The sequence below is a fragment of the Thamnophis elegans genome, unplaced genomic scaffold (genome assembly GCF_009769535.1).
Source record: "Thamnophis elegans isolate rThaEle1 unplaced genomic scaffold, rThaEle1.pri scaffold_139_arrow_ctg1, whole genome shotgun sequence".
Taxonomy (NCBI): Eukaryota; Metazoa; Chordata; class Lepidosauria; order Squamata; family Colubridae; genus Thamnophis; species Thamnophis elegans.
In genome coordinates this window covers 4,555-29,439 of record NW_022473609.1, presented here as the reverse complement: position 1 = coordinate 29,439, position 24,885 = coordinate 4,555, and the positions used below count along the sequence as shown (strand labels likewise).

Genomic DNA, 24,885 nt, shown 5'->3' with positions numbered 1-24,885 from the left:
CTAGGTGGCACGCCGGGGAGAAGGGCGAAAGAGCCTTGCGCGCGGTGCATGCTGGGAGGAGTGGAAAGGGAACAATTAAAGAGAATAAAGCAAAATGCACAAAAACTGCTTTTTATTTATACCGGTGTTTTTCTTTCTCTTTTTAAAAAAAAAATTTTTTTTTTTTAAAAAATTCCCAAACTCATCCCAGGCTGCACAATGTTGAGATAGGTGGGACTCCCCAGAATTCCCCATTTGCTCTGATGCAAATTGTTGGCAAGAAAGCTGCCCAGAATTCACTGCGATAGATGCAAATAAATAGAGGCAATGCCGGTGCTCATTTTGCATTTTCTTTCTTTTTAAAAAAATAGTTTTTATTAAACATTTTAACCTTTAAAAACAGAAAAAAAACAACATACAGAAAAAACAAGACAAACATAACAATATATATATAGATAGTTTTAGAGTCTTCGGTAGCAGCATACATGTTTTACTTTTGAAGTTCTCTATTCTACATTGCCTTCCTATCGGTTTTTCATTTTGCATTCTTTCATTTGCGTTCGTTTCAAGGAAGCTGGCTCAGTGCCACTAACAACTGGACAAATGAATGAATAAATGAATAAAGAAATAGTCCTCCTCCACTTAATGACACATTCGCTTAGTGACAGTTTGAAGTTTCAACAGCACACAAAGAAAGCGACTTATGAGTATTTTTCACCCTTATGGCCGTTGCAGGATAAAAAGTTGGACGCTTGGCAACTAACTTATGATGGGTGGCTATTGTCCCCAGGGGTCACGTGACCCCCTTTTGCAACCTTATGACAAGCAAAAACCAACGGGGAAGCCGGATTTATTTCACAGGCGCGTTGTTACCAAGTTAACTGCAGCGATTCACTTTAACAAACGCGGTGGGGAAAGTCGTAAAACGGAGCAAATGACAAATGCCTCACTTTGCATCACGTTGCACCATGAATCCCCGGGCTCAGTTGTGGTCGTACGTCGAGGACCACCTGCGAATTTTTAAACTGTGAATAACTGAATAAAAGCCTCCGAGTGGCTGTAAAAATGAAATGAAATATAAAAACAATAATAGTATTTTAAAAATTGCAGGCGTGGGAATTCCCAGCAGGGTCTCCTCTTTCTCTCTCTCTCTCTCTGCTGCCCCCTGCGGCCGTGTGCGGAAGGGCAGTCCGTATCCGTGCGCGGTGGGGGGGGGGAGGAGCGGGGCGGGGCCAAGAGAGCAGCTCCGCCCCTGCAAAGAAAGCCCAAAAAATTAAAGAGAAGCTCCCCCCCCCCGCGCGGGGCCTGCCGGGAAAGAGCCTCTCGCGCGGAGAGCGGACCTCTCGCGAGACTTCCCGCCGAGGGTATATAAGGGCGCGGCCCGAGCCAGCCGGGACCTTCCGCTTCCGCCTGAGCCGCCATGGACACCAGCCGCGTGCAGCCCATCAAGCTGGCCCGCGTCACCAAAGTGCTCGGCCGCACCGGCTCCCAGGGGCAGTGCACGCAGGTGGGTGCGCGGGGGGAGGCCCCCGAGGGGGCGGCGGAGCCTCCAGCGGCTGCGGCAGTCTACCTGACCCTCCTTCCCTCCCTCCCTCCCTCCCTCAGGTGCGCGTGGAGTTCATGGACGACACCAGCCGCTCCATCATCCGCAACGTCAAGGGCCCCGTCCGCGAGGGGGACGTCCTGACGCTCCTCGAGTCCGAAAGGGAGGCCCGGAGGCTGCGCTGAGGCCCGCGGGGGGGAGGAGGAGGGTAAGGAGGGGGGGAGGGGGCGGGAGGGGGAGGGGGCAACATGAGGGTCTCCAGAGGGGAGGGGGTAAGAGGGGAGGGGGCTCAAGGGGGGGCTGGAGCTGGGTAAGGAGGAGGGTGGTGGTTGGGAGGGGGAGGGGCGAGGGGGAGTAAGAGGGGAGGGGTAACATGAGGGGCTCCAGAGGGGAGGGGGCTAAGTTGGGAGGTGGAAGAATTGAGGGGTAAGGCAGAGGGGGGTAAGAGGGGAGGGGGCTATATGGGGAGGGGAAAGGGGTAAGAGGGGAGGAGGCTCAAGGGGGGGCTGGAGCTGGGTAAGGAGGAGGGTAGTTGGGAGGGGGTGAGGGGGAGTAAAAGGGGAGGGGGCTAAGTGGGGAGGTGGAAGAATTGAGGGGGGTAAGAGGAGAGGGGGCTATATGGGGAGGGGTAAGGGGTAAGATTTAGATTTTAGATTTAGATTGCTTTTATTTATAGGCCGCCCTTTTCCCTGAGGGGACTCAGGGCGGCTTACAACCTATAGGGAGGGGATACACGTAATGACATATACAGACAATACACAATTAAAAATAGAAGCAACATTCATTCATCATTCGGGTGGGGACGGATCCCAATCTTTAACCCCAGGCCTGGCGGGATAGCCAGATCTATGGAGGGGGAGAGGGGGAGGAGGCAACATGAAGGTCTCCAGAGGGGAGGGGGTAAGAGGGGAGGGGGCCCAAGGGGGAGCTGGAGTGGGGTAAGGGGGAGGGGGCGAGGGGGAGTAAAAGGGGGGGGGTAACATGAGGGGCTCCAGAGGGGAGGGGGCTAAGTGGGGAGGTGTAGGAGTTGAGGGGTAAGGTGGGGAGGGGGGTAAGAGGGGAGGGGGCTATATGGGGAGGGGTAAGGGGTAAGAGGGGAGGAGGCTCAAGGGGGGGGCTGGAGCGGGGTAAGGGGGAGGGTGATTGGGAGGGGGAGGGGGCGAGGGGGAGTAAAAGGGGGGGTAACATGAGGGGCTCCAGAGGGGAGGGGGCTCAAGAGGGGAGGGGTAAGGGAAAGAGTTGGGGGTAAGAGGGGGAAGGGTTGGAGGGGGAGGGGTAACATGAGGGGCTCCAGAGGGGAGGGGGCTAAATGGGAAGGGGCAAGGCAGAGGGGGGGTGAGAGAGGAGGGGGCTATATGGGGAGGGGTAAGGGGGAGGGGTAACATGAGGGTCTCCAGAGGGGAGGGGGCTCAAGGGGGGGCTGGAGTGGGGTAAGGAGGAGGGTTGGGAGGGGGAGTAAGAGGGGAGGGGTAACATGAGGGGCTCCAGAGGGGAGCGGGCTAAATGGGAGGGGGCAAGGCGGAGGGCGGGGTAAGAGGAGGGGGCTAAGTGGGGAGGTGTAGGAGTTGGGTAAGGCGGGGAGGGGGGTAAGAGGGGAGGGGGCTATATGGGGAGGGGAAAGGGGTAAGAGGGGAGGAGGCTCAAGGGGGGGCTGGAGCGGGGTAAGGGGAAGGGTGATTGGGAGGGGGAGGGGGCGAGGGGGAGTAAAAGGGGGGGTAACATGAGGGGCTCAAGAGGGGAGGGGTAAGGGAAAGAGTTGGGGGTAAGAGGGGGAAGGGTTGGAGGGGGAGGAGTAACAGGAGGGGCTCCAGAGAGGGATTCCGGGGAGGGGAAAGGGGGGGTCTTGGGATGAAGGGCCCCCAAGGGGGGTCAACTAGGCCAACTCTGACTGCCCCCTCCCCTTCTTTCCCTGCAGGTGGATGGGCTGATGTCTTGCTGCTTCTTTCCCCCTGCCAGGCCAACCAGCGACAAGCTGCCAAATGTGTGGAAATAAAAGAGAATCTGGGTTTTTGACTTGGCCTCTGACGGAGTTTTTTCTCCCGGCTTGAAGGGGGGGAGTCTCAGCCTCCCTTCGCTTCTGTTCCTGGGGGCCTCTGTGGTGGGTGGGGGGAATTCTGGGGCTTGGAATCTGCCTTCCTTTGTCTTTCAGTGAAGAAAGGGAATAACAGAATAAAGGAAGGGACCCTGGAGGTCCACTAGTCCAGCCCCCTGCTCAATAGCAATAGCAGTTAGACTTATATACCGCTTCATAGGGCTTTCAGCCCTCTCTAAGCGGTTTACAGAGTCAGCATATCGCCCCCCACAGTCTGGGTCCTCATTTCACCCAGATAGATAGATAGATAGATAGATAGATAGATAGATAGATAGATAGATAGCAATAGCAGTTAGACTTATATCCCGCTTCATAGGGCTTTCAGCCCTCTCTAAGCAGTTTACAGAGTCAGCATATCGCCCCCAACAACAATCCGGGTCCTCATTTTACCCACCTCGGAAGGATGGAAGGCTGAGTCAACCTTGAGCCGGTGAGATTTGAACCGCCGAGCTGCAGAACTAGCAGTCAGCTGAAGTAGCCTGCAGTGCTGCATTTAACCACTGCGCCACCTAGGCTCTCAAGCAGGAGACCCTGAATCCCCCCCCCCACCCCGTGTCTGTCCAGCCTCACCTTAAAAGCCTCCATGGATGGAGCCCCCAGGAAAAGGAGATTCTGGGCTGTCACTATTTCAGGGCCCCACTTCCCCCCTTTTCCTGCCAATCTGAAGATCAATTGCATATTTCTGGTAAATTCCTTCAAGCTTTTAGCCTCGATCTTTTTGGAAATGGTTTGCAATTTCCTCCTTTTCAGAACGGCCAATGGAGTCACCCAGCTTTGTGCCCAGGACAGGACTGGAACTCTCCTCCTCCTCCCAATATCTAATCCAGGGCCTTTAATTGCAACTTTCGAACTGGTCCTCTACGGCTTTCATTCTAATTCATATTCAGTCCTTTAATTCAGCCCCATTTGGAACATAGAATAACATTGTCGAAAGGGACCTTGGAGGTCTTCTAGTCCACCCCATCCCTGGATGTGGCAAGTACTGGAGGTTTCTCACTTGGCCTCAGGTGGTTTTTTTGTCTCCATGCTTGAATGGGTGGGGGTCTCCCAGGGGACCTCAGTCGTGGTGGCTGACTGAAGGATTCCGGGAGTCCGGCTGGCTTCTGCAGGAGAGGCTTTGGAGGAAGAGAGGCAGGTGGGAGGGGAATATTCAGGGGACACCCCATCCCATCCTCCACAGAGGCAGGGTGTGGAGTGAGCTGGGGAGGCTTGGAAGGGGGCAGAGAAAGGCTTCCAAGAGTGGGAATGGGTCGTGGGCATGCAAGGGGGGGGGGGAGGAAGGGTGCCCCTTCGCCAGATTTGGCAAAGAGAGAGTCTGCTGGGGCTACCCCTGAAAAGTGTTCAGAAGACTCCAATTAGTCCAGAATGCAGCCGCGCGAGCGATTTTGGGTGTACCTAGATACTCCCATGTTATACCTATCCTCCGCGAGCTGCACTGGCTCCCTATCGGTCTCCGAACACGCTTCAAGGTGCTGGTTATCACCTTTAAAGCCCTACATGGCTTAGGACCCGGATACCTGCGAGACCGCCTCCTGCCACATACCTCCCAACGGCCGATAAGATCTCACAGGGCGGGCCTTCTCCGGGTGCCGTCGACCGGACAATGCCGGCTGGCGACCCCTCGGGGGAGGGCCTTCTCTGTAGCTGCCCCGGCCCTCTGGAACGATCTACCCCCTGAGATCCGGACCCTCCTCACTCTCTTGGCCTTCCGAAAGTCTATTAAGACCTGGCTGTTCCGGCAGGCCTGGGGCTGTTGATCTCTGATTGAGTTTCAGCCCCATTAACATTGAGTGTATGTTGTGTCCTTTTTAACTCGCCTTGTTTTGTATTTTAAACTTTTAATATGTTTTAAATTGTTTTTATGTAAGCCGCCCGGAGTCCTTCGGGATTGACATACAAATCCATTGGAATTGAATTGAAATTGCTGGCAGGTCGGAAGGCCACCCTGGGGCTCCTGATTGGAGCAGGGGATTGGAGGGTGCCGGCAGCCCCTCGGCTGGAGAGGATGGATCTGTCGCTTCAGGGGTCTCCCCAGGTGTGGGGGCTGCTTGCTGCCGCTCGGCCCATCGGTGGGCCTGGGTCTCCCACTGAGTTTGCAGCTTTACGGAAAGGTTCTGGGCTGCTTTGGGAAGGAAGACAACGGAGAAAAACCAATTTTTTTTTAAACTGCCTCCCTTGAGGGGTTTGTGGGTTCTTCATCTCCACCTCCCAAGGATGGCTGAAGTGGCCCAGGGCCTTGGGGATGGACTGGATGATCTTACCTAGTTTGGGCCAGGAAACATCTGGAAGAAACCAAGCTTAAGAGAGCACATTTTGGGTGGTGCCTTTTCTTAACATTTTATTAACTCACAAACATGTTTCTGCCTTTTAATGGCATTTGTTGGGCACAAAGGAAGTTGCTCGTTTGCACCAAAATTTTCAGCAGATTCACTTAGTGCCGCCTTCAACATTCCCCAGAAATTCTGGGCTTTTGGAGCTGTCGGCCACCTGTGAAAGGACACCATTGGGGGAAGGAAGGGGCCATTCTTTGTAGCTGCGTCACATACTTGTGTTGACGCCAAAATTTCCTGCTCAGCAGATCTCTCTCGGAAAAGCCGAGGTGGGGGGGCGGGCACACTCCTTGCTGATCACCTTGTGGGGGGAGCTATAGGGCGAATCTGACCTCCAGCAAGGGCCCCCATTCGAAATGGCACGTAGGCTGGATTGTCATCAGTGCTGAAAGGGGGGGGATTTGCAGAGAGGAGGAGGAAGAGGATAAAGAGGAAGGAAAGACCTGAGAGGTCCTTGGTGATCTCTGAGTGGGGTTGTTTCCCCACCAACACTGACAGGGAAAGCCACTAGAACAGTGTTTCTCAACCTGGGCAACTTGAAGATGTCCGGACTTCAACTCCCAGAATTCCCCAGCCAGCGAATGCTGGCTGGGGAATTCTGGGAGTTGAAGTCCGGACATCTTCAAGTTGCCCAGGTTGAGAAACACTGCCTTAGGATAAGTTGTGATGTTCATGAGTCTTGCATGCCACCCAATTTTACGTGGTGGTCCTTGAGCGAATTGCGATTAAAGGAGACTGCAGTGAACCAGAGGTATGAGGGTTAGTTAAGCCGTTGTTTCCTCTGTTGTTTTCAGAAGATGCCCGTTTTCAGCAAAAAAAGTGTCACAATTCGACGTCATGTGGTTGCTGAGCCCCCCAAAATGTGGTCATGTGGCTGCAAAATGTCGGTGGCACCATGGCCGTCAGATCTTTGGAACGGTGTCTCATAAGTGTGTGTGTGTCGTAACTTTTCGACAGATTGCAAGTCTGCTTGTTAAAAGTTCCCTTTCAGGCCCTCCAACTAAGTTCATTTGGAAATTGTTCCAGTGTCCACCCATCTCCTTTCTGTGTCTTTGCTGGGCTCAAGGAGGCCGGAACCATCTTTAAAAAGAAGACGGCTATTTTACCCCAAACGGCCTGTGAATGAATTGCCCAAAATAGCAATAGCAATAGCAGTGAGACTTATATACCGCTTCATAGGGCTTTCAGCCCTCTCTAAGCAGTTTACAGAGTCAGCATATTGCCCCCAACAATCCGGGTCCTCATTTCACCCACCTCGGAAGGATGGAAGGCTGAGTCGACCCTGAGCCGGTGAGATTTGAACCGCTGAACTGCAGATAGCAGTCAGCTGAAGTGGCCTGCAGTGCTGCATTTAACCACTGCGCCACCTCAGCTGTCTAGCAATCCCCTCAATCTCTCTCCCAAGTTCGACTCGACCATCTGCCGGAATTGCGTGCGAGACGTGAATAAAAGTGTTAACGGGATTTTATTCTAGCGAGATAAAAAAATCGGGATAGGTGGTTTCTAGTCCTTGTGGGGCACTCCGCCCCAGTTTTCATTACGCTTTGAGAGATTTGCCTGGCGGATATCTCTCCCCTCTTGGGAAGAGGCCTTGGTCCCCAGTCCCCGCTCTCCAACTTCTCTCCATGTGCGCGGAGTAAGAAAGTTGCACGCGGCAAATCTTTGTGCGATAAAACAGTTTTTGTGCTGATGACATTTCCTGTTGGTGGGATTAAGGACACCGTAAGATAGACAAGGTGGGTGGCCCAAAATAGTGAAGCCTGCCCAGGGCGAGCCTTCCCCCCCCCCCCAAAGGGATCCCAAGGGCTCGCCAGAGCACGTGTGCACGGAGAGCTTTGCGGTGGTGTAGGAAGCGTCTCCTGGAGTGGAGGGGGCTTTCTCTTTGGTTGCGGGTCCTTGAGGCCAGGGAAAGGCAGCTGCAGGCAGGATGGTTTAAGGACCGAGGCCGCCCAGGGTCGCAGCCGGATTCTGTCACGGTCCCGTCCTGTGAACAGAGACCAAAGAGACGGCTGAAGAAGCCCCTCCCTCTTCTGCATCTTATTTTCCTGGTGTCCCCCGAACCCTGATTTTGTCTGTAGACTCTTGATGCAGGTTCTCTCTTCAGTCAGGTGAACCAAACACTTGGCGTTCTCTAAAACTTTGGGCCCGACCTCTGCGATTGGGCTTGGCTTCCCTGTGCAGGTTGCAATCAACACACAATAACACCTAATACTGTGATGGCGAAACCTGTGGCACGCAGAGCTCTCTCTGTGGGCACAGCAGCCGTTGCCCCAGGCCACCTCCACTGCGCATACCCATGTGCCTCCTGCCAGTCAGCTGGACTTCGGGTCAGAAGTGGGGGGGTGGGGGGCGTTTAGGGCCTGGAAAGCTTCCTGCGTGAACATGGAAGCCAATACGGGATGCTGCGCGAGTCTCCAAAATGCAATGCGAGCTCCCCCTCCCCCAAACACCCCGTTGTCAGCCCTGCAATTATATTCCTGTTAGGATCTTTGGCCTGCCACGCTTTCTCTTATTTCATTATGCTGTTTCTTTAGTATAGTTGATGGGAGGGGGGAATAGACAGGAGTAGGATTGTGGAATGTGTTGTTGTCATTCTTTACTAGAAGACCAAGGTCATCTTTTGTCTCCGCACTTTTACACCTGACCGGAAGCAGCTGGGTGGAGACGCCAGCGTGGAAGAAGAAGATTGGACCATGTGATGGGATTTGTGGGTGTGGGGAGAAGATCGTGAACTTTTAACTGGGTGGGATTCTGATGTCATTTCCAGAATTGGGATTTACACAGATGTGCTAAGGTGTCTGATTTATTAAATTGGAACTTTAAGGATCGTCTTGCCTTGGACTCTGATTTAATTCTACATGATACTTGGAACGCGGACACCCGTTTTGGCTTCCAGGTTGGTGTAGGAGGCTTTCCAGGCCTAAAATGGTGTGTGTGTGTGTGTGTGTCTGTCAGTGTCAGTGTCATTCTCCGTCATCCAGGTCATGGTTGTCCCAAAGGTGCTTTTTTTCAGGAGGCAACTGGAACTTTCTCGTTTTTTTTTCCTTTGAAGATCCTGCAGACTACAAAAATTGCAAAAAATAAACAAATCCTCCACCGTTTGGTCAGAGCTGAAGAAACTCCTTGGATGAGAAGCGAAATGTCTTCAGGGAAAAACAATGTCCAGTTGCCTTTTGAAAAAGCACCTTTGGGAAGATGGGGGTGGGGGGGGGAGGGGGTTGCAGGGATGAGCTTGGTCCTCAAAAGAGAAACCCTCCAATCTGTCATTTTGAGAGCTGGGCCGGAAACAGACACAATCCCACCCTGGAAGAGTTTGCATCCGTTTGAGCCGAAAGGCCAGGAGATTCTCAGTCCAGGGAGCACCACTCAGGTGACTCTCAAAGGATGCAAATGGCCACCAGTCCTTCCACTCTCCACCCTCCAGTCAGAGCTGAAGAAGCTCCTTGGATGAGAAGTGAAACTTCTTCTAAGAAAAACTGGAAAGTCCAGTTTCTTCCTGAAAAAGCCCCTTTGGGATCTAAGCTGAGAAGTCTCCGGTCCAGAGAAAGGGAGGGAGGACGGCTGGCCGGTGGGGGTGGCCTGGAGCTCTGCAAAGGGGATCCCCTCACCTGTCTGCGGACGGTGTGAGGTGCGCAGATATCAGAGCTGCGAGGTTCTCGTGTCCGGCCTCCCGGGCGATGGCCGCAGCATCGTTGCCGTCCTGTAAGAAGAGGGAGTTAAGAAAAGTGGCGGCTGGAGGGCAAGTTAGGTTCCAAATTGGTCTCTACAAAGAATGAAGAGTTTCTTAGGTTTTGGGCGAGAGCCGCCTTTGGGAACGTTGCCGTGCTGAGGACTAGCCGCTTGGGACAAGGGCCCAGCCGGGGGCAGCGACTTACATTGTCGGCGATGGAGGCGTCGCAGGCCGGCTGCGCCAGAAGCAGCTGCACGGTTTCCGCCCGGCCGTGCTCGCAGGCGCACATGAGCGCAGTGGAGCCCTCCTCGTCCCGCAGGTTGACGTCTGCCCCGCACGCCAGGAGGGCCTCCACCATCTCTTGCCTCCCGTGGCTGACCGCCAACATCAGCGCCGTCTGGCCGGCCTGCAACCGCAACGGAAACGGGTACGAGGGCTTAGTTTTTGGGGAGAGTGCTTCTGAGCATAGCCAGAGCGCCCTGCTTCCCATTGAACTCTGTCCCGTCCCAGAGAGGGAGAGGAGGGGGGCTGCCTTGTCCCCCGCCGAGATACCTACTTGACTGGCCTTGGCGTTGACGTTGCCCAGGTCAAAGAGGCGCCGGACTGTGGCCATATCGTCCTGTCGCTCCATGGTTGCCAGCGCAGCCAACATGAGGGCTGTGTAACCTGCTTTATTCTGGTGGTTGATGTTGCAAACACCTTATTTGGGGGAAGAGAAATTGGGGGTGAGGACATGAGGGGAGAGGAGCCCCCATCAACACTGAGTGTCCTTCCTGGCCTCCGGTGGCCCACGGGCACCACATTCGGGGAAGGCGAGAGATGCTCCCAAAGAAACTGGGAATCGTTCAGGTGAGACTGGTGGGAAGGGGCTTCTTCTGAGGGGAGGGGGGGAGGGAAAGAGAGGCTTCACCAGGTCCAGCCTGTTTAGGGACCGGCTCAAAGACAGTCGCTGTGAGAGGGACCTGGGAGCCCGAGCGGACAATCCCTTAAATTTCAGCAGCAGCCAAAAAAGCCAATACGATCCTGGGTTGTATAAACACAGGCAGAGACTCAAAACCGCAAGAAGCCTTAGGACTGTATAGTAAAGCCTTAGTAAGGCCACACCTGGAGTACAGAATCCAGTTTTGGTCACCCTACTACAAAAAAAGAGGTTGAGACTTTGAGAAAAGTGCAGAGAAGAGCAACGAAGAGGATCAAAGGCCTGGAGACTAAATCATACGAAGAACAGCTGCAGGATTTCCGTTTGGCCAATCTACAGAAAAGAAGGACCAGGGGGGACAGGATAGCAGCCTTCCAGTATTTGAGGGGCTCCCCCAAAGAAGAGGGGGGTGAAATTATTATCCAGAGCTCCTGAAGACAGGACAAGAAGTAACGGAGGGAAACTAACCATGGACAGAAGAAACCTGGAATTGAGGAGAAACTTCCTAACAGCGGGGATAATTAACCGGCAGAACAGCCTGCCACCAGAAGTTGTGGGTGTTCCATCGTTGGAGGCTTTTAAGAAGATGAGACTGGACAATCATTTGTCTGAAATAAGATCTGCCTGAGGAAGGGGCTGGACTAGAAGACCTCCGGCGGTCCCTTCCAGCTCTTCTTGACCCATTCCAGTCCGGCTTCAGACCTGGCTACAGCACAGAAACCGCTTTGGTCGCATTGACCGATGACCTCTGGAGAGCCAGGGATCGAGGCCACGCCTCCATCCTGGTTCTCCTTGACCTCTCAGCGGCTTTCGATACCATCGACCATGGTATCCTTCTGCGACGACTGCGAGAGGTGGGGGTGGGAGGCACTGTTTTGCAGTGGTTCTCCTCCTACCTCTCGGACAGGTCGCAGTCGGTGTTAGTTGGGGGGCAGAGATCGACCCCTAGGCCCCTAACATATGGGGTGCCGCAGGGTTCGGTCCTGTCTCCCCTACTTTTCAACATCTACATGAAACCGCTGGGCGAGATCATTCGGTGGCACGGGATAAAATACCACCAGTATGCGGACGATACCCAGCTGTATCTGTCCGCCCCGTGCCAACTCAATGAAGCGGTGGACGTGATGAACCAGGGACTTGAAGCTGTTAGGGACTGGATGAGGGCTAACAAACTTGTGCTCAACCCGGATAAGACCGAGTGGCTGTTGTGTTTCCCTCCCGCCAACTTGGCAAATATTCCATCTCTCAGGCTGGGGGGTCAAACATTATACCCCTCAGACAGGGTCCGCAACTTGGGAGTCCTCCTGGACCCACAGCTGACTTTCGAACACCATTTGTCAGCTGTGACCAGGGGGGCATTTGCCCAGGTTCGCCTGGTGCACCAGTTGCGCCCCTACCTGAACCGGGAGGCTCTCACAACAGTCACTCGTGCCCTTGTGACCTCTAGGCTGGAGTACTGCAATGTGCTCTACATGGGGCTGCCCTTGAGGAGTATTCAGCGACTTCAGCTAGTCCAGAATGCAGCCGCGTGAGCGATCGTGGGTGCACCTCGCTTCACCCACGTAACACCTATCCTCCGCGAGCTGCACTGGCTACCTGTCGATCTCCGGATACGCTTCAAGGTGCTACTTGCCACCTATAAAGCCCTTCATGGTAGTGGATCTGGGTACTTGAGAGACCGCCTACTGCCGATCACCTCCACACGACCCATTAGATCTCATCGTTTAGGCCTCCTCCGAGTTCCATCCGCTGGCCAATGCCGACTGGCCACCACGCGGAGGAGAGCCTTCTCGGTGGTAGCCCCGACCCAATGGAACGATCTCCCCGTGGAGCTTCGTACCCTCACCACCCTCCAGACCTTCCGCACAGCCCTTAGAACCTGGCTATCCCGTCAGGCCTGGGGCTAAAGATTGTAACCCGCCCGAATGGTATGAATGTTGCGTTTTAATCATGTACTGTCTTATATGTAAAAGTCTGTCCCCCCCTTCCCTTTTGATTGTGAGCCGCCCTGAGTCCCCCCAGGGAAAAGGGCGGTATACAAATAAACTTTAAATGAAATGAAATGAAATGAAATCTTCTATTCCAGGGGCCAGTCGGAAGTGTGGGGCTGATCCTCTACACTGGCCTTTAGAGAGCCTCACTTATAGATGTTGATGTTGATTTTATTTATATGCCGCCTTTTTCCCCCGAAGGGGACTCATGGCGGCTCACAACTCAACCAGGGAAGGGGGATACAAACAAGAATTTAAACGACATAAAAAACAATGCATAATTAAAACACAACAGTCATACCAATTCGAGGCAGGGGCAACAGCTCTTTAGCCCCAGGCCTGTCGGAACAACCAGGTTTTAAGGGCTTTGCGGAAGGCCTGGAGGGTGGTGAGGGTTCGAATCTCCACGGGGAGTTCGTTCCAGAGGGTCGGAGCAGCCACAGAGAAGGCTCTCCTCCGAGTAGTCGCCAGTCGACATTGGTCGGCGGATGGAATTCGGAGGAGGCCTAATCTGTGGGATCTAAAGATCTATAGAGCAGATTTGAGAAGGGGGGGGGGGAAATCTGCCGGGAGAGGGGGTGGTCACCTGTGTCCAGGAGGAGCCGGACGATGTCGAAGTTGGAGTGGGAGACGCTGTAGTGGAGCGCCATGTTCCCGTTGCCATCGGAGAGGTTGATGACGTGCGCCAGGAGTGCCGGGGAGAGCTCGCCCAAGGCCTCCAGGTACTTGCCCACCTTGCTGGCCCGGGAGCTCTTCTGGCTGGACACCCGGAACCATTCCTGCAGGACCAGGCTGCTGCTGGACAGCTGGGGACCAAGTAGCAGAGGTCAAAGCATGGCCCTCGGCTCCCCCAACTCGCAGGAGCTTTCCTGGGGCTCCCTTTGCATCCAGAGACTGGGAGGAAACCTCGTGATTCCTGCTAAGCCCGTGTCGGCCAGTTTGGGGGCCAAAGCTGTCCTGGGATGGCCAAATTGCCCCCCCTCAAAAAAGCAGGAAAATTAATGAATCCCGGTCAATTGTGGAAGGATATCGGGTGAAATCCAACAGGTTCTGTAGAACCGGTAGTGGAAATTTTGAATAGTTTGGAGAACCGGCAAATGCCACTTCTGGCTGGCCTCGCCCCCATCTATTCTCTGCCTCCCGAGTCCCAGCTGATTGGGAGGGAAAGGGGATTTTGCAGTATCCTTCCCCAGCCGCGCCCACCAAGCCCCGCCCACCGAACCGGTAGTAAAAAAAATGAATTTCACCACTGAAGGATGTGATGTCCCACCGGGCACAGTGCAGCTTCCGCCAGGCAGAGTCAAGAGCTTTTGCCCGCCAGCCCTTCCGTGCCCCCCTCCCACCCAACCCTGAGGGCCCCTCCTGTGGCTACTCACCAGCTCTTTGCTCTTTGGGGCCCCTCTGCCCTGGCCCAGGTGGCTCCGGACCACCAGGCAGGCCTCTCTCATCCATGGGCTCAGCTCAAACCTGCCGGAGAGGCCAATTGGGGTCAGCCAGCTGAGTGACCCTTTGGGGGGACACAATACCCCCGGCACGGATGGCAGCCGGCGCAAGAAAACTGACCAGCATCTCAAGGACTCACAAAACAAGTCCATTTCCAGCTTCAAAGTTCTGATTTGGACCACCTCTCGGCCAGGTCTCCCCTGAAGGCCTCTTTTTTTGGGGACGGGACGGGACAGAGGGGACCTGACCCCTTTTCTGATCTCCCAAAAGTCAGGGTCTCTTGCCGCTGAGGGATTGTGATTGGCTGGTGTGTTCTCCAGATTTTAGTTCAGGTTATTTTAGATTTTAAACTTTCTCCAGATTCTAGCCAAGATGACTGAGGATCCGCAGTTTTTCCAGACGGCTCTTCAGAGCAAACGGGTTGGAAGTGATTTTTCCATCCTCCAGTCCAATATTTTTCCCTCTCGGGTGGTGGGGAGTTCAACTCCCAGAATCCCCTGCCAGCTGGCTGCGGCACGGAGCATCCCAGCCAAGTGCTGCTTGATTTAGGGAGTGGGGGGCGGGGGCAAATGCGCCCCTAGGAGGGCTGTTTTCATGATTGCAGCCTCGGTGGCATCCCCTGGAGTTGGATGTACCCATTTTACAGAAAGGAGGAACTGAGGCTGGAAGAAGGAGGCGGCTGGAATTGGTGGTGGTGGTGGGAAATCCAGACCATTCCCTGCAAGGAAGGTCTGGAAGAATCTTAACACAACAGAGTTGGAAGGGACCTTGGAGGTCTTCTAGTCCAACCCCGTTTAGGCACGAGACCCTATGGCCTTACCTCTCCTTGACCTTGGGAGTTGCTCCTTCGTGTCCAGCAGCATCTTCAGGATCAGGGCCCAGCCTTGGGTGGCCTGGGCCTGCCTCGGTGGCCGGACTCCCTTCCTCATCCTCGCTGCTGTCACTGACATCTGGGTTGGCAGCCAGATCGCCCTCCAAGCCACCGACGGTCTCGCTGAAGGAGCTGTGGGGAGATCCCTCCTCCTCCTCCTCTTCTTCCTCCTCCTCCTCCTCCTCTTCCTCCTCCTCCTCACTAGAGGTGCTCTCATACCTGCCATAAGAGGGGGCGTCAGAGGAGGGCCGGGGTCCCAGGACTCTTGGATACCTGCCATGGCCCAAGGCGCATAGCTGCCTTTCCGACCCACCTTGTCCACCCCTCTGCCATCTTATCAAGACCCCCAACAGAGCCCCACAAGCAAGATGCGGATGCCAAAGCCCCCTCCTCTCTTGCCAGCTGACCCTGAACAGGGCATGGGTTTCTATCCAGCCCTGCCCCTCTGGTGCCTCCCACTCCCCTCCGAAGGACCCAAGCGTGTATTCCGGATCAGGCTTCTGCAAGTGCCGGCATCTGGGGGGTAGACTGCCTCTGGTTATGGAGGCTCGATCGAAAGGGGTAGGAAGCCCCGGTGGCCGAGACCAAGCGTCCAAGGAGTTGGGAGCAACACTGAGGAAGGGGACCCTCAGCCACATCCTCCCCTTCCCCCCAGGCTGTGTGGGGCCCTGCAGTCCGTCCACCCCTCGGCTTTTTCTCCCACCAAAGGAGAGGAGGGGTCCGTACTCGCCATTCAGGAGGCCCACAAACTGGAGGGTCTTCTTCCCACTGGCCCCCGGCTCTGCTTTGGCTGGGCTGTCCAGCCGCTTCATGATGGACTTCAGAGCACCTGCAGGGGGAGGGGAGGGGTGGGGGGATGGGGGAGGAGAGGACCCCTCATCACAATGATGTCATTACTACATCGACACCTTGCCTTTACGGATACCCTGTTTTCCCGAAAATAAGACCGGGTTTTCTATTAATTTTTTGCTCCTGAAAGGGCTTATTTCTTTGGGTAGGTCTTATTTTCAGGGAAATACGGAACAAAATTTGTCCATCCGGCTGATGATCTTAAGTGGGTTTTATTTTTGGGATAGAGCTTATATTATGAGCATCCCGAAAAATCATGCTAGGTCTTATTTTTGGGGGGAAACGAAGTACTACTCGAATTACGAATGCAGCTGGGGCCGTGTGTTTGTGTGTGTGTGTGTGTGTGTAGGGTGGGTTTGGGGGAAAGTTTCTCTACATTTTCAAGGGCAGCAAGGAAATGTAGAGAAGTCATTTCAATCTACACTGTGAACGTGGGTCTTAAGAAACCCTCGACTGACGGAGGGCAGGAGTGGGTGGGGAGAGGGTCATTTAGCTTGGACCTCATGTGCTGCGTGTGACGGTGGCACTCACCAGTCCCCGAAACCCCCTGTGCTCCATTGGGCTCATGGCTGCGCTTGCCACCCATTCCCAGGGGCAATGATGGGCCGGTATCCAGTTCTGTGGTCTTCATAGCCAGCTGGACTGGTGTCCCTTCCTTGCCACGGGCATCTTCTGAGCTGGACCCCTCCTCAGCTGTGCCACGATGAGGCGTTGCCATTCCACAGTGTCCTTTCTGGTCCTCTTGCTCCGTCCCCAGGGGGATTGGTGACATTTTCCGTTGTGAGTCCTTGGCGAGTTTTGCTTCTGCATTCGAGTCCCCTTGCAAGTTGCAACCGACTCCTATGTGGGACACGTGCCGAAAGCTCTGGACGCCGACCTCCACTGTTTCGACGTGGTTGCCCACAGCCTGGCACCGGGTGGACGTCATGGCCTCCACGCAGGCTTCAGCCGTCTCCGGACAGGCTAAGGTTGCTCGGCTGACCAGGCTGCCTGGCCTGCGGGAGCAAACCTCCACCCTCAACTCCTCCAGTTCCTCGGTGGCTGCCTTGAGGTTCCCCTCCAGCATGGCGATGACGGCCTGTTGATGCTGGACTCTCTGCTGCACCAGCTGCATCTCCTCCTCTGCGGCCGACGAGACCCCAAGGAAAGACTCCATCACCCACACCTCTGCGTCGCAGGTCTCCGTCTCGCACCCAACGGCCACTTCCCGGCACGGCCTTTGGGTCCGGTAGTAGCAAACGACGTCACTCATGTCTCCCTCCTCTCCGACTCCGATGGACCTCTGGCTGGGCTGCTCTGCTCTTGGGGGCCGCCCCCCTCCTCTGCTCTTCCCAGGCCTCTCTGGACCGGTCAGCCGCTCGGTCAGTTTCTTCAGCTCTGCAATCTTACTTGTCCTTCCTTTGGTCGCCTCTCCCTCACTCTCAAGATGGGGCCCTCCTCTGTCCAGACAAGCAGCCCCATTTTTGAGGGCTTGTCTTGGGGGGAAGAGGAAGACGCCCGTCTCATCGACTTCAACCTCCCCCTTCTCCCCCAAGCCAGCCGCCATCTGCTCCTTCTCCCGCTTCAGCTGGCAGATCTGCTCCTCCAGGAGGGGGATCATCTTCACCTGCTCCTCCAGCTCCTTCAGCTGTTTAAGGGCAGCAGCCATCTGCTCCCGGACATGATGGAGGTGCGCGGGGCTGACGGTTGGAACCGGGGTACTCCTTCCTGAATTGGGGGGGCTTGTCTTCACGGACTCAGCCTGGCTGTCTCCGGAGAGAGAGGACGCAGAGTTGGGGGGACACGCGCTGTTTTTGGAAGGGCTGTCCATCCTCTTGGGCACCGCAGGCCCTCCACCGGTCAGCAAACTCAGCTGTGCCTCCTCCAGCCGCCTGCTGGTCTCCAGCAAGGTGGTCTCCACCCGGCGGCCTCTCCCCACTGAATCAGGAGACGCTGGAGGGAGACGCTGGGCGGCGGGCGCAGGAGACGTCGGGAAGGAGCCGTCTTTGCCGGCGAGGTCCTTGGTTCCGTAGGAAGCCGTTCGGGGCCGTGGGGAGAAGGGGGGCTTCCCGTCCTCGCTGGTGGTGGAGGACAGGGACTCGGTAGAGGCCCAGCCCCCCATTGGGCTGCGGGGGGCACTCTGGGATTGCTTGAACCCCTTCACTTTGCGGTGGAGGGGCAGCTTCCGGAGGGTCTGGCCCCTCTCGATGTCGTCCACATACTTGAGGAAGTCCAGATCCAGCAGGAAGCCGTAGGGGGTTTCCACCGAGTAAGGCATCTTCTCCCTGCCCTGCTCCTGATCCGGGTGCGAGAAAGGATGAGCCACACCTGGAAGCCAAAGGGAGACAGCGTGAATGCTTGGGAGGTACCTGCGCATTGTGTCTTTGGGGGGAGACTCCTGTCACGGAAGGACTTTGGATGACGTTCACCCCCTTCAGAAAGAGACTAGGCAGCCATTTACCTGAAACTGTATAGGCCCCTCCCCGTGGCCCCCCTTAAGCCGCAGACAGCCCCTTTCTGAATTTCTGGTAGGCCTGGCAGGCCCGTTTTTCGCCCTCCCCACCCTTCGGAGGCTGTCCTGAGGCCTGGGGATGGGCGAAAACGGCCCAGCTGACCCAGGGCAACGGCTCTTGAGTCCTCAGGGATGGCTCCTCGTGCCACCTGTGTCACGCGTGTCATAGGTTCGCCATCACGGGTGTAGGGTCTCCTATGTATGCTCAAGCGAGCGGTTGGACTAGAAGACCTCCAAGGTCCCTTCCAACTGTCTTATTCTGTGCTCTTTGCTCCTTTACTGCTCTTTTGGGGAGTTCCTGGAACCCCCAAGCTCTGACCCAGGCTGATTCAATGGTTGGGGTCGTCCTGCAGGTGGAAGCGGGGGGGGGGGGTGTCCCAGAATCTGCACGGCCAAGAGGCCTGGGCCCCCACAGAGGCCGGGTTCTCACCACCAACCAAACCTGGGCCCCTATTTTCAGGCATATCAGGGTAAAGTAGGAAGAGACCTTGGAGGTCTTCTAGTCCAGCCCCCTGTTCAGTCAGGAGGCCCTCGGTCACCTGGGCAAGATGTGATGAAAGCCCCGCCCTCTTTTCACACCACACGGAGAAAGAGGGTCCTTCACACGACTCTTCCCCTCCGGCCCTCTTCCCTTTTTGCACCCCCCCTCCCCTCCCCCGCACCTGCTCGGTTGGAGAGGATGTCAGCTTTCCCAGGTAGAACAGGCAGGAAACAAGCCCCCGTCCCCCCCCCCCAGCTCATTTCACTTTATCCTAAGGCTGCTTTCAAGTTGAAAGTACAAACCACTCTCTTTTTAACACTTAGGGAGTCGTCCTTCCTTCCTCCCTTCCTTCCTTCCTTCCTTCCTTCCTTCCTTCCTCTTTCCTCCTTTCCTTCCTTCCTTCTTTCCTTCCTTCTCTCCTCCTCCTTCCTTTCCTTCCTTCCTTCCTCCTTCCTTTCCACCTCCCTCCTTTTCTTCCTTTCTTCTTTCCTTCCTTCCTCTCCTCCCTCCCTCCTTTCCTTCCTTCCTTCCTTCCTCCCTTCCCCCTCCCTCCCTCCCTCCTCTTTCTCTCCCTCTCTCTTCCCCACATACCGTTTTGGAGGAAGGTCCAGTCCTTCAGCCCAAGGGATGGCTTGAACATCCCTTGAGCCCCCCCTGGCTGGCCCTGTCCGGTGCCCCAAGAGCCCCATGCCCCCAGAGGCCAAAACCCAGACCCTGCTCTGCCTTGCGGAAGCATCTGCAAGAGAGAGAGGGCCATGGAGCCGCCCTGCTCAGGGACAGGACTGGGGCCAGGGAGGCCAGAGTCCGGCCCCCGGCTGCTGCCCACCTGCTCATTCCCCTTCCGGTTGGAAGTCTGTCTTCCGATATCTCAGGGGCTGCCCCAAAGAAGAGGGAGTCAAGCTGTTTTCCAAAGCACCCGAGGGCAGGACAAGAAGCAATGGGTGGAAACTAATCAAGGAGAGAGGAAACTTGGAAATGAGAAATTTCCTGACAGTGAGAACAATTAATTAGTGGAACAAACTTGCCTCCAGAAATTGTGAATGTTCCAACACTGGAAGTCTTTAAGATGTTGGACATCCATTTGTCTAAAGTGGTGTAGGGTTTCCTGCCTAAGCAGGGGGCTGGACTAGAAGACCTCCAAGGTCCCTTCCAACTCTGCTATTCTAATTCTAAAGCAGCTGGCAAAGCCCCCCCCCTCTTCCTTGTTACCTGTGGAGCCGTGGTCCAGGTGTGGCACCCGGGCCATTCCTGCTTCCAGGGTCCCCCGAAGCCCAGCTCTGCCCAAGGGAGGGAGGGGTCAGCCTGCAGAGAAAGAACACCGGAGTTGGAAAAATCGGGTTGGTCGCGAGACAACCTGCTTAATGACCGGCGTGATTTATGACCGTAAATCTGGGCCGAATTACGGTGGTTACGTTGAGGGCGTGGCTCCTGTTGATCCCAGCACCAGAGGTGGGAAAATGAGGATGTGAGGCTGAATGGGGGTTGTCAGCCCCACCGAGTCTGCGGAGGAGACCCAGAGGGTTTGAATGACAGAATGACAGAGCTGGACGGGACCTCAGAGGTCTTCTAGTCCAACCCCCTGCTCAGGAAGGAGACCCCGGACCACTGGTGGCTAACCTTTTTGTTACCGTGTGCCAGATGTGCAATCCGTGTGCAGCCATAATTCAATGCACATGCTGCCCCCCCCCCCCAGTTTCTCAGCAGAAAAGGAGGGAAGGCGGGGGAGGGGAAGTGGCCAAGGTGGATTGAATAAGCCTCAGCAGGGACTTTGGGCCACGAGGGATTTCCCCCCCCCCCCTAAGAAGTTTGGTATGTATTTATATTTATTTTGAAAAATGTATTGGTTGTGGGGAGTAACTCTTGAGCCAAGGTGGCGCAGTGGTTAAATGCAGCACTGCAGGCTACTGCTAGATCAGCAGGTCAGCGGTTCAAATCTCACCGGCTCAGGGTTGACTCAGCCTTCCATCCTTCCGGGGTGGGAGAAATGAGGACCCAGACTGTGGAGGCGATATGCTGACTCTGTAAACCACTTAGAGAGGGCTGAAAGCCCTATGAAGCGGTATATAAGTCTAACTGCTATTGCTATCTATCTATCTATCTATCTATCTATCTATCTATCTATCTATCTATCTATCTATCTATCTATATCTATCTCTCCCTCCCTCCCTCCCTCCCTCCCTCTCTCTCTATATATCTATCATCTATCTATCTATCTATCTATCTATCTATCTATCTATCTATCTATCTATCTATCATCTATCTATCTGGGTGAAATGAGGACCCAGACTGTGGGGGCAATATGCTGACTCTGTAAACCGCTTAGAGAGGGCTGAAAGCCCTATGAAGCAGTATATAAGTCTACTGCTATTGCTATTGCTCTAAGCGGCTTACATTCTTAAAAAGATACATTTATGTTACCCTATATTGCTATGTTATATTGATGTTAATTATGTATGATTGGTGTGATGTTATATATATATATATATATATATATATATATATATATATATATATATGTGTGTGTGTGTGTGTGTGTGTGTGTGTGTGTGTGTGTGTGTTTTTATTTGTGCTGATAAATAAATAAAGGAAGACTAGTATAGATCTATTTCAAGCTATTTAGCTCTCAACGAGCCGAAGGACAGATGATGGAAGCAGTTGGCTTCCTCCCATAATTGGGGCTTACCAGGGGTTGTGACACTAAATATAAATATAAATATAAATATAAATATAAATATAAATATATATATATATATATATATATATATATATATATATATATATATATATATATATATATATAGGGAGACTAGTATAGATCTATTTCAAGCTATTTAGCTCTCATCAGCTAGCCATACCATAAAGTCTCCCTTTATTTATTTATCAGCACAAATAAAAAAACACAAATATAACAAAGGCAACAGTAAAAATATTGGGTTTCTGTCGTGATGGACTCTTGTGACGAGCCGATTGACAGATGATGGAAGCAGTTAGCTTCCTCCCATAATTGGGGCTTACCAGGGGTTGTAAAAAATCTAATAGATACCTTTCACCCTGGCTTTGCTGATAAACGGATAAGAGCCTGTGGCCTAATGGCTAAGATCTCTGCCTAGTATGCCTAGTGTGCAATATAGCCCAGGTTCAAATCCCAGTAAGGGTCTGGCTAGCTGATGAGAGCTAAATAGCTTGAAATAGATCTATATTAGTCTCCCTTCATTTATTTATCAGCACAAATGCAACACAAAAATGGATTTTCTGCCTGGAAGGCTCCTTGGGTGGAGCTGAAAGGCAAAAGGGAAGCAGGAGGCCCCCTCCCATGTTTCGGCACACCTGGTGCTTTGACATAAAACACACACACACACACACACACACACACACACAAAATATCATGACATGACAAAACTATCCTATACATTATATTAATATTATACTTATATTATTTTATATGTTATATTATTATAAATAATTATATTATATTATATTATATTAATTATATTATATTATTATTATATTATAATACATTAATATATTAATAAATATATTAATATACCATTATATTAATATTGCATTGCATTATTTCATTCCTATCAATAGGAAAGATTCAGTTGCTGCTTTGGTGCTCAGCAGGGCTGCGGCCACAGCAGCTGCAGATGTGCAGAGGGACCTGCCGGAGGAAACAGCTGGAGGGGGGGGTGTTCCAGGGCTGCCTGGCGCTCAGCTGCTGCGAGTAACGGCCGGGGCAGAGCTGAGCAGGTCAATGCCAGGAGCCCCCGGAGGATCCCCCACGGGATGAGCAGGCGGCGCCCCGGGAGAAGCGGCCGGAGGGAGCAGGGGCGGGAGGGGGGGAGCGCAGGACGGCGGAAGCCTCCCCCGCGGCCCCCCCTCCTGCCTTCAAAGGAGCCCCGACAAAGGCAGGAAACGGCCGAGGAAATGCCAGCTGCTCCAAAGGACACAGGCACACTCAACACCACGCACACGGACTCAACACACTCACACACACTCAATACACGTGCAGCGCGGAACTTGGAGCCCTCCTCCTCCTCCTCCTCTCCACGACGGGAGGCAGGAAAGCGCTTCCAAATTTGGGCCAGTCCGCAGTTGTGAGTCAGACAATCCTCGCGTACACAACGGAGGGGGAGGGGGGACCCCAATCGGCCCCGCCACAGACCTCGCCCTGAAAGCGAAAGTTGGGAAAAGCCCCGCAGGACTCGGGATTCGAAGCGGTCCCCTCCAGGGGGGGGGGGCACAAAAGGACCCCTCCTCACGCTCCCCCCACCGCGCCAAGACAAACTTGTGTGTGTGTGTGTGTGGGGGGGGTCCTGGCTGGTTCTGCCAAGCTGCTCAGCAGCCCCGCGGCTCTCCGGTTGGCAGGTGACCCACGCGGGGTCCTGGCTGCCAAACGCCCCCTCGCCCCTCCCGCAAGTCCCCCCCCCCCAAATTGCAAGCCAGCTTTTGAATTGGGGGCCGGTCTACTCGCGAGCAACGAGGCTTCTCCTCTCTGCCTGAGAGGGTCCAGGACTAATATTGGGAGACCCCCCCTCCGCCCCTCACGCGGAGCCTCTCTCCCGCTTTCCCAGGTGCCGACAGGTGTCCTGAGGACTAGCAGCTTGACTGGTCCTTTGGCTCCCTGGAGACAAGTGGAAAGCGCGGCAAATTGCCCCCAACTCTCCCTGGGGACTCGGGCAAAGACCCTCCTCCTTCCAGATTCCCTCTTTTCTTCCCCGCAGGCTCTCGGGCGCCCCTTCCCCTTTCCCCGCCCTAGAGCATGTGCAGAGTTCCTCCGGCTGGGCTGGGCGGCGGTGTGTGCGTGTGGAATCGGGCTGCCCATCCCTGCCACCCACTCCACTTGCCTGGGTGCTGGGCTCCGCTCCGGAGGGCGGCGGCGGGCGGTGGGCTCCCCTTCGGCCGGCGCCCCGCGAGCAGCTCCGGCTGCGGGCGAGCGAGGAGGGAAGGCGGGCGGGCGGGCGCGCCCCTTCCCTTCTGGCGGGAGCCTTGGCGTGAGTCAGGGCCGAGGGATGCGCTCCAGCGTTTCCCGAGCGGAGCCGCGCCGCTTCCAATCTGGAGCTGGCCCGGGGCGGGCGGGGGAGGGACCCTCGGATCGGGGAGTGGTCCGCCTTTCGCCCTCCCCGGAGCCCGCCCGGGGCAGAGCGGGGGTGGTGGGGGGCGGTGGGGGAACCCCGCGCTTCTCTTCCCGCACCCTCGGGGGTCTCCGCTCCCACTGCGTGGCCCCCTTTGGGTGGGCTGAGGGTGCAAGGGAGGCGCTGGGAGGGGTCGTGCCCCCGAAGTCCCACCGACCCCCGAGTGGGCTGATGGCTTCTGCGGGTGGGTGGGTGGGTGGGGGGCACCAGCAGCTTTCTGGCCTAGAGAAGAGCTTGGGGGTTCAATTGGGGGAGGGGGAGAGAAGCATCTCGCTTCCGAACTGATCTTGGCCCAGAGAGAAACTTTAGGGAGGACAGTCAACCAGTGGAACTGCTTGCCACTAGAAATCCTGTTGGTTTTTAAGAAGAGGCTAGACAGCCCTTTGAATGAGCTGATTCAGAAAACACTGGAACTGCCAAATGGGGACACGCCTGCTGAGAAATCCCTTGCTAAAGAGGAGAGAGGGTGTGGAGCCTTCTTGGAGACAGATGATGCCATCAGCAGTTCCAAGAAGGCTCCCCTCCCCACTCAGGTCACCCCCCCCCTTCCCGAGGACACAGATAAACCTCCAAGGACCCTCGGAAAGGATGCCAAGGACCAGCTGTCTGCAAGGAGTATCGATCCCTCCCTTCCCCACCATGCAGCCAGAGCTGAAGAAGCTGCTTGGAGGAGAAGCGAAACGCCTTCGAAGAAAAGTCCAGTTGCCTCTGGAAAAAGCCCCTTTGGGTCCCAAGGACAAGACTCTGGAAGTTCCCAGAACTTTGCAAGTTCTCAAAGCAAGGAGGCGTTTTCCAGAGGGCCAGAGAGGCCCTCAGCCTGGAGACAGGAAGTTTTCAGGAAGACAGTTGAGTGACCATTGGCTAGCACAGTCCAGAATTCCTGCCCGGGGCAGAGGGTTAGACTAGGTCAGGGGTCAGCAACCTTTTGGACCTCAGGGACCACTAAATCATTTTAAATCCCATGCCAGGGGTCTCCAGCCTTGAGAACTTTATGACTTGTGGACTTCAACTCCCAGAATTCCTCAGCCAGCGCTGCAACGCTGGCTGAGGAATTCTGGGAGTTGAAGTCCACAAGTCATAAAGTTCTCAAG

At 54.8% G+C, this 24,885-nt stretch overlaps 2 protein-coding genes across 3 annotated transcripts; one reads left to right on the top strand and one right to left on the bottom strand.

Annotated features, from left to right (window-relative positions):
- The first annotated feature begins 1,367 nt into the window (after positions 1 to 1,367).
- Positions 1,368 to 3,528, top strand: RPS28 (ribosomal protein S28). The gene is made up of 3 exons (XM_032238378.1): positions 1,368 to 1,486; positions 1,585 to 1,730; positions 3,438 to 3,528. The coding sequence occupies exons 1-2, from the start codon at positions 1,400 to 1,402 to the stop codon at positions 1,705 to 1,707; spliced, it is 210 nt and encodes a 69-aa protein (XP_032094269.1). The 5' UTR covers positions 1,368 to 1,399; the 3' UTR covers positions 1,708 to 1,730; positions 3,438 to 3,528.
- Positions 3,529 to 7,393: 3,865 nt separating this feature from the next.
- KANK3 (KN motif and ankyrin repeat domains 3) lies at positions 7,394 to 23,722 on the bottom strand. Of its 2 annotated transcripts, XM_032238380.1 has the most exons (11): positions 23,507 to 23,722; positions 19,869 to 19,961; positions 16,219 to 17,994; positions 15,565 to 15,667; positions 14,788 to 15,057; positions 13,901 to 13,991; positions 13,111 to 13,330; positions 10,171 to 10,313; positions 9,820 to 10,020; positions 9,553 to 9,644; positions 7,394 to 7,928 (listed from the first exon to the last, which is right to left on the bottom strand). In XM_032238380.1, the coding sequence occupies exons 2-11, from the start codon at positions 19,903 to 19,905 to the stop codon at positions 7,916 to 7,918; spliced, it is 2,946 nt and encodes a 981-aa protein (XP_032094271.1). In that variant the 5' UTR covers positions 19,906 to 19,961; positions 23,507 to 23,722; the 3' UTR covers positions 7,394 to 7,915. The 2 variants fall into 2 exon arrangements, with proteins under 2 accessions (XP_032094271.1, XP_032094272.1); XM_032238381.1 differs by lacking the exons at positions 7,394 to 7,928; positions 9,553 to 9,644; positions 13,901 to 13,991 and having other exon boundaries at positions 9,922 to 10,020.
- Between the last annotated feature and the right edge of the window lie 1,163 nt (positions 23,723 to 24,885).

What these genes read in the sequence shown, in the direction of transcription:
- RPS28 (XM_032238378.1), top strand. Translation starts at nt 1,400, where the DNA reads ATGGACACCAGCCGCGTGCAGCCCATCAAGCTGGCCCGCGTCACCAAA. An exon ending in CCCAGGGGCAGTGCACGCAG is followed by an intron (nt 1,487 to 1,584) that starts GTGGGTGCGCGG and finishes TCCCTCCCTCAG; the next exon opens with GTGCGCGTGGAGTTCATGGA.
- KANK3 (XM_032238380.1), bottom strand. Translation starts at nt 19,905, where the DNA reads ATGGCCCGGGTGCCACACCTGGACCACGGCTCCACAG. An exon ending in CCTGGACCACGGCTCCACAG is followed by an intron (nt 17,995 to 19,868) that starts GTAACAAGGAAG and finishes TTTGGCTTCCAG; the next exon opens with GTGTGGCTCATCCTTTCTCG. An exon ending in ACTCCCAAGGTCAAGGAGAG is followed by an intron (nt 13,992 to 14,787) that starts GTAAGGCCATAG and finishes CCTCTCCGGCAG; the next exon opens with GTTTGAGCTGAGCCCATGGA.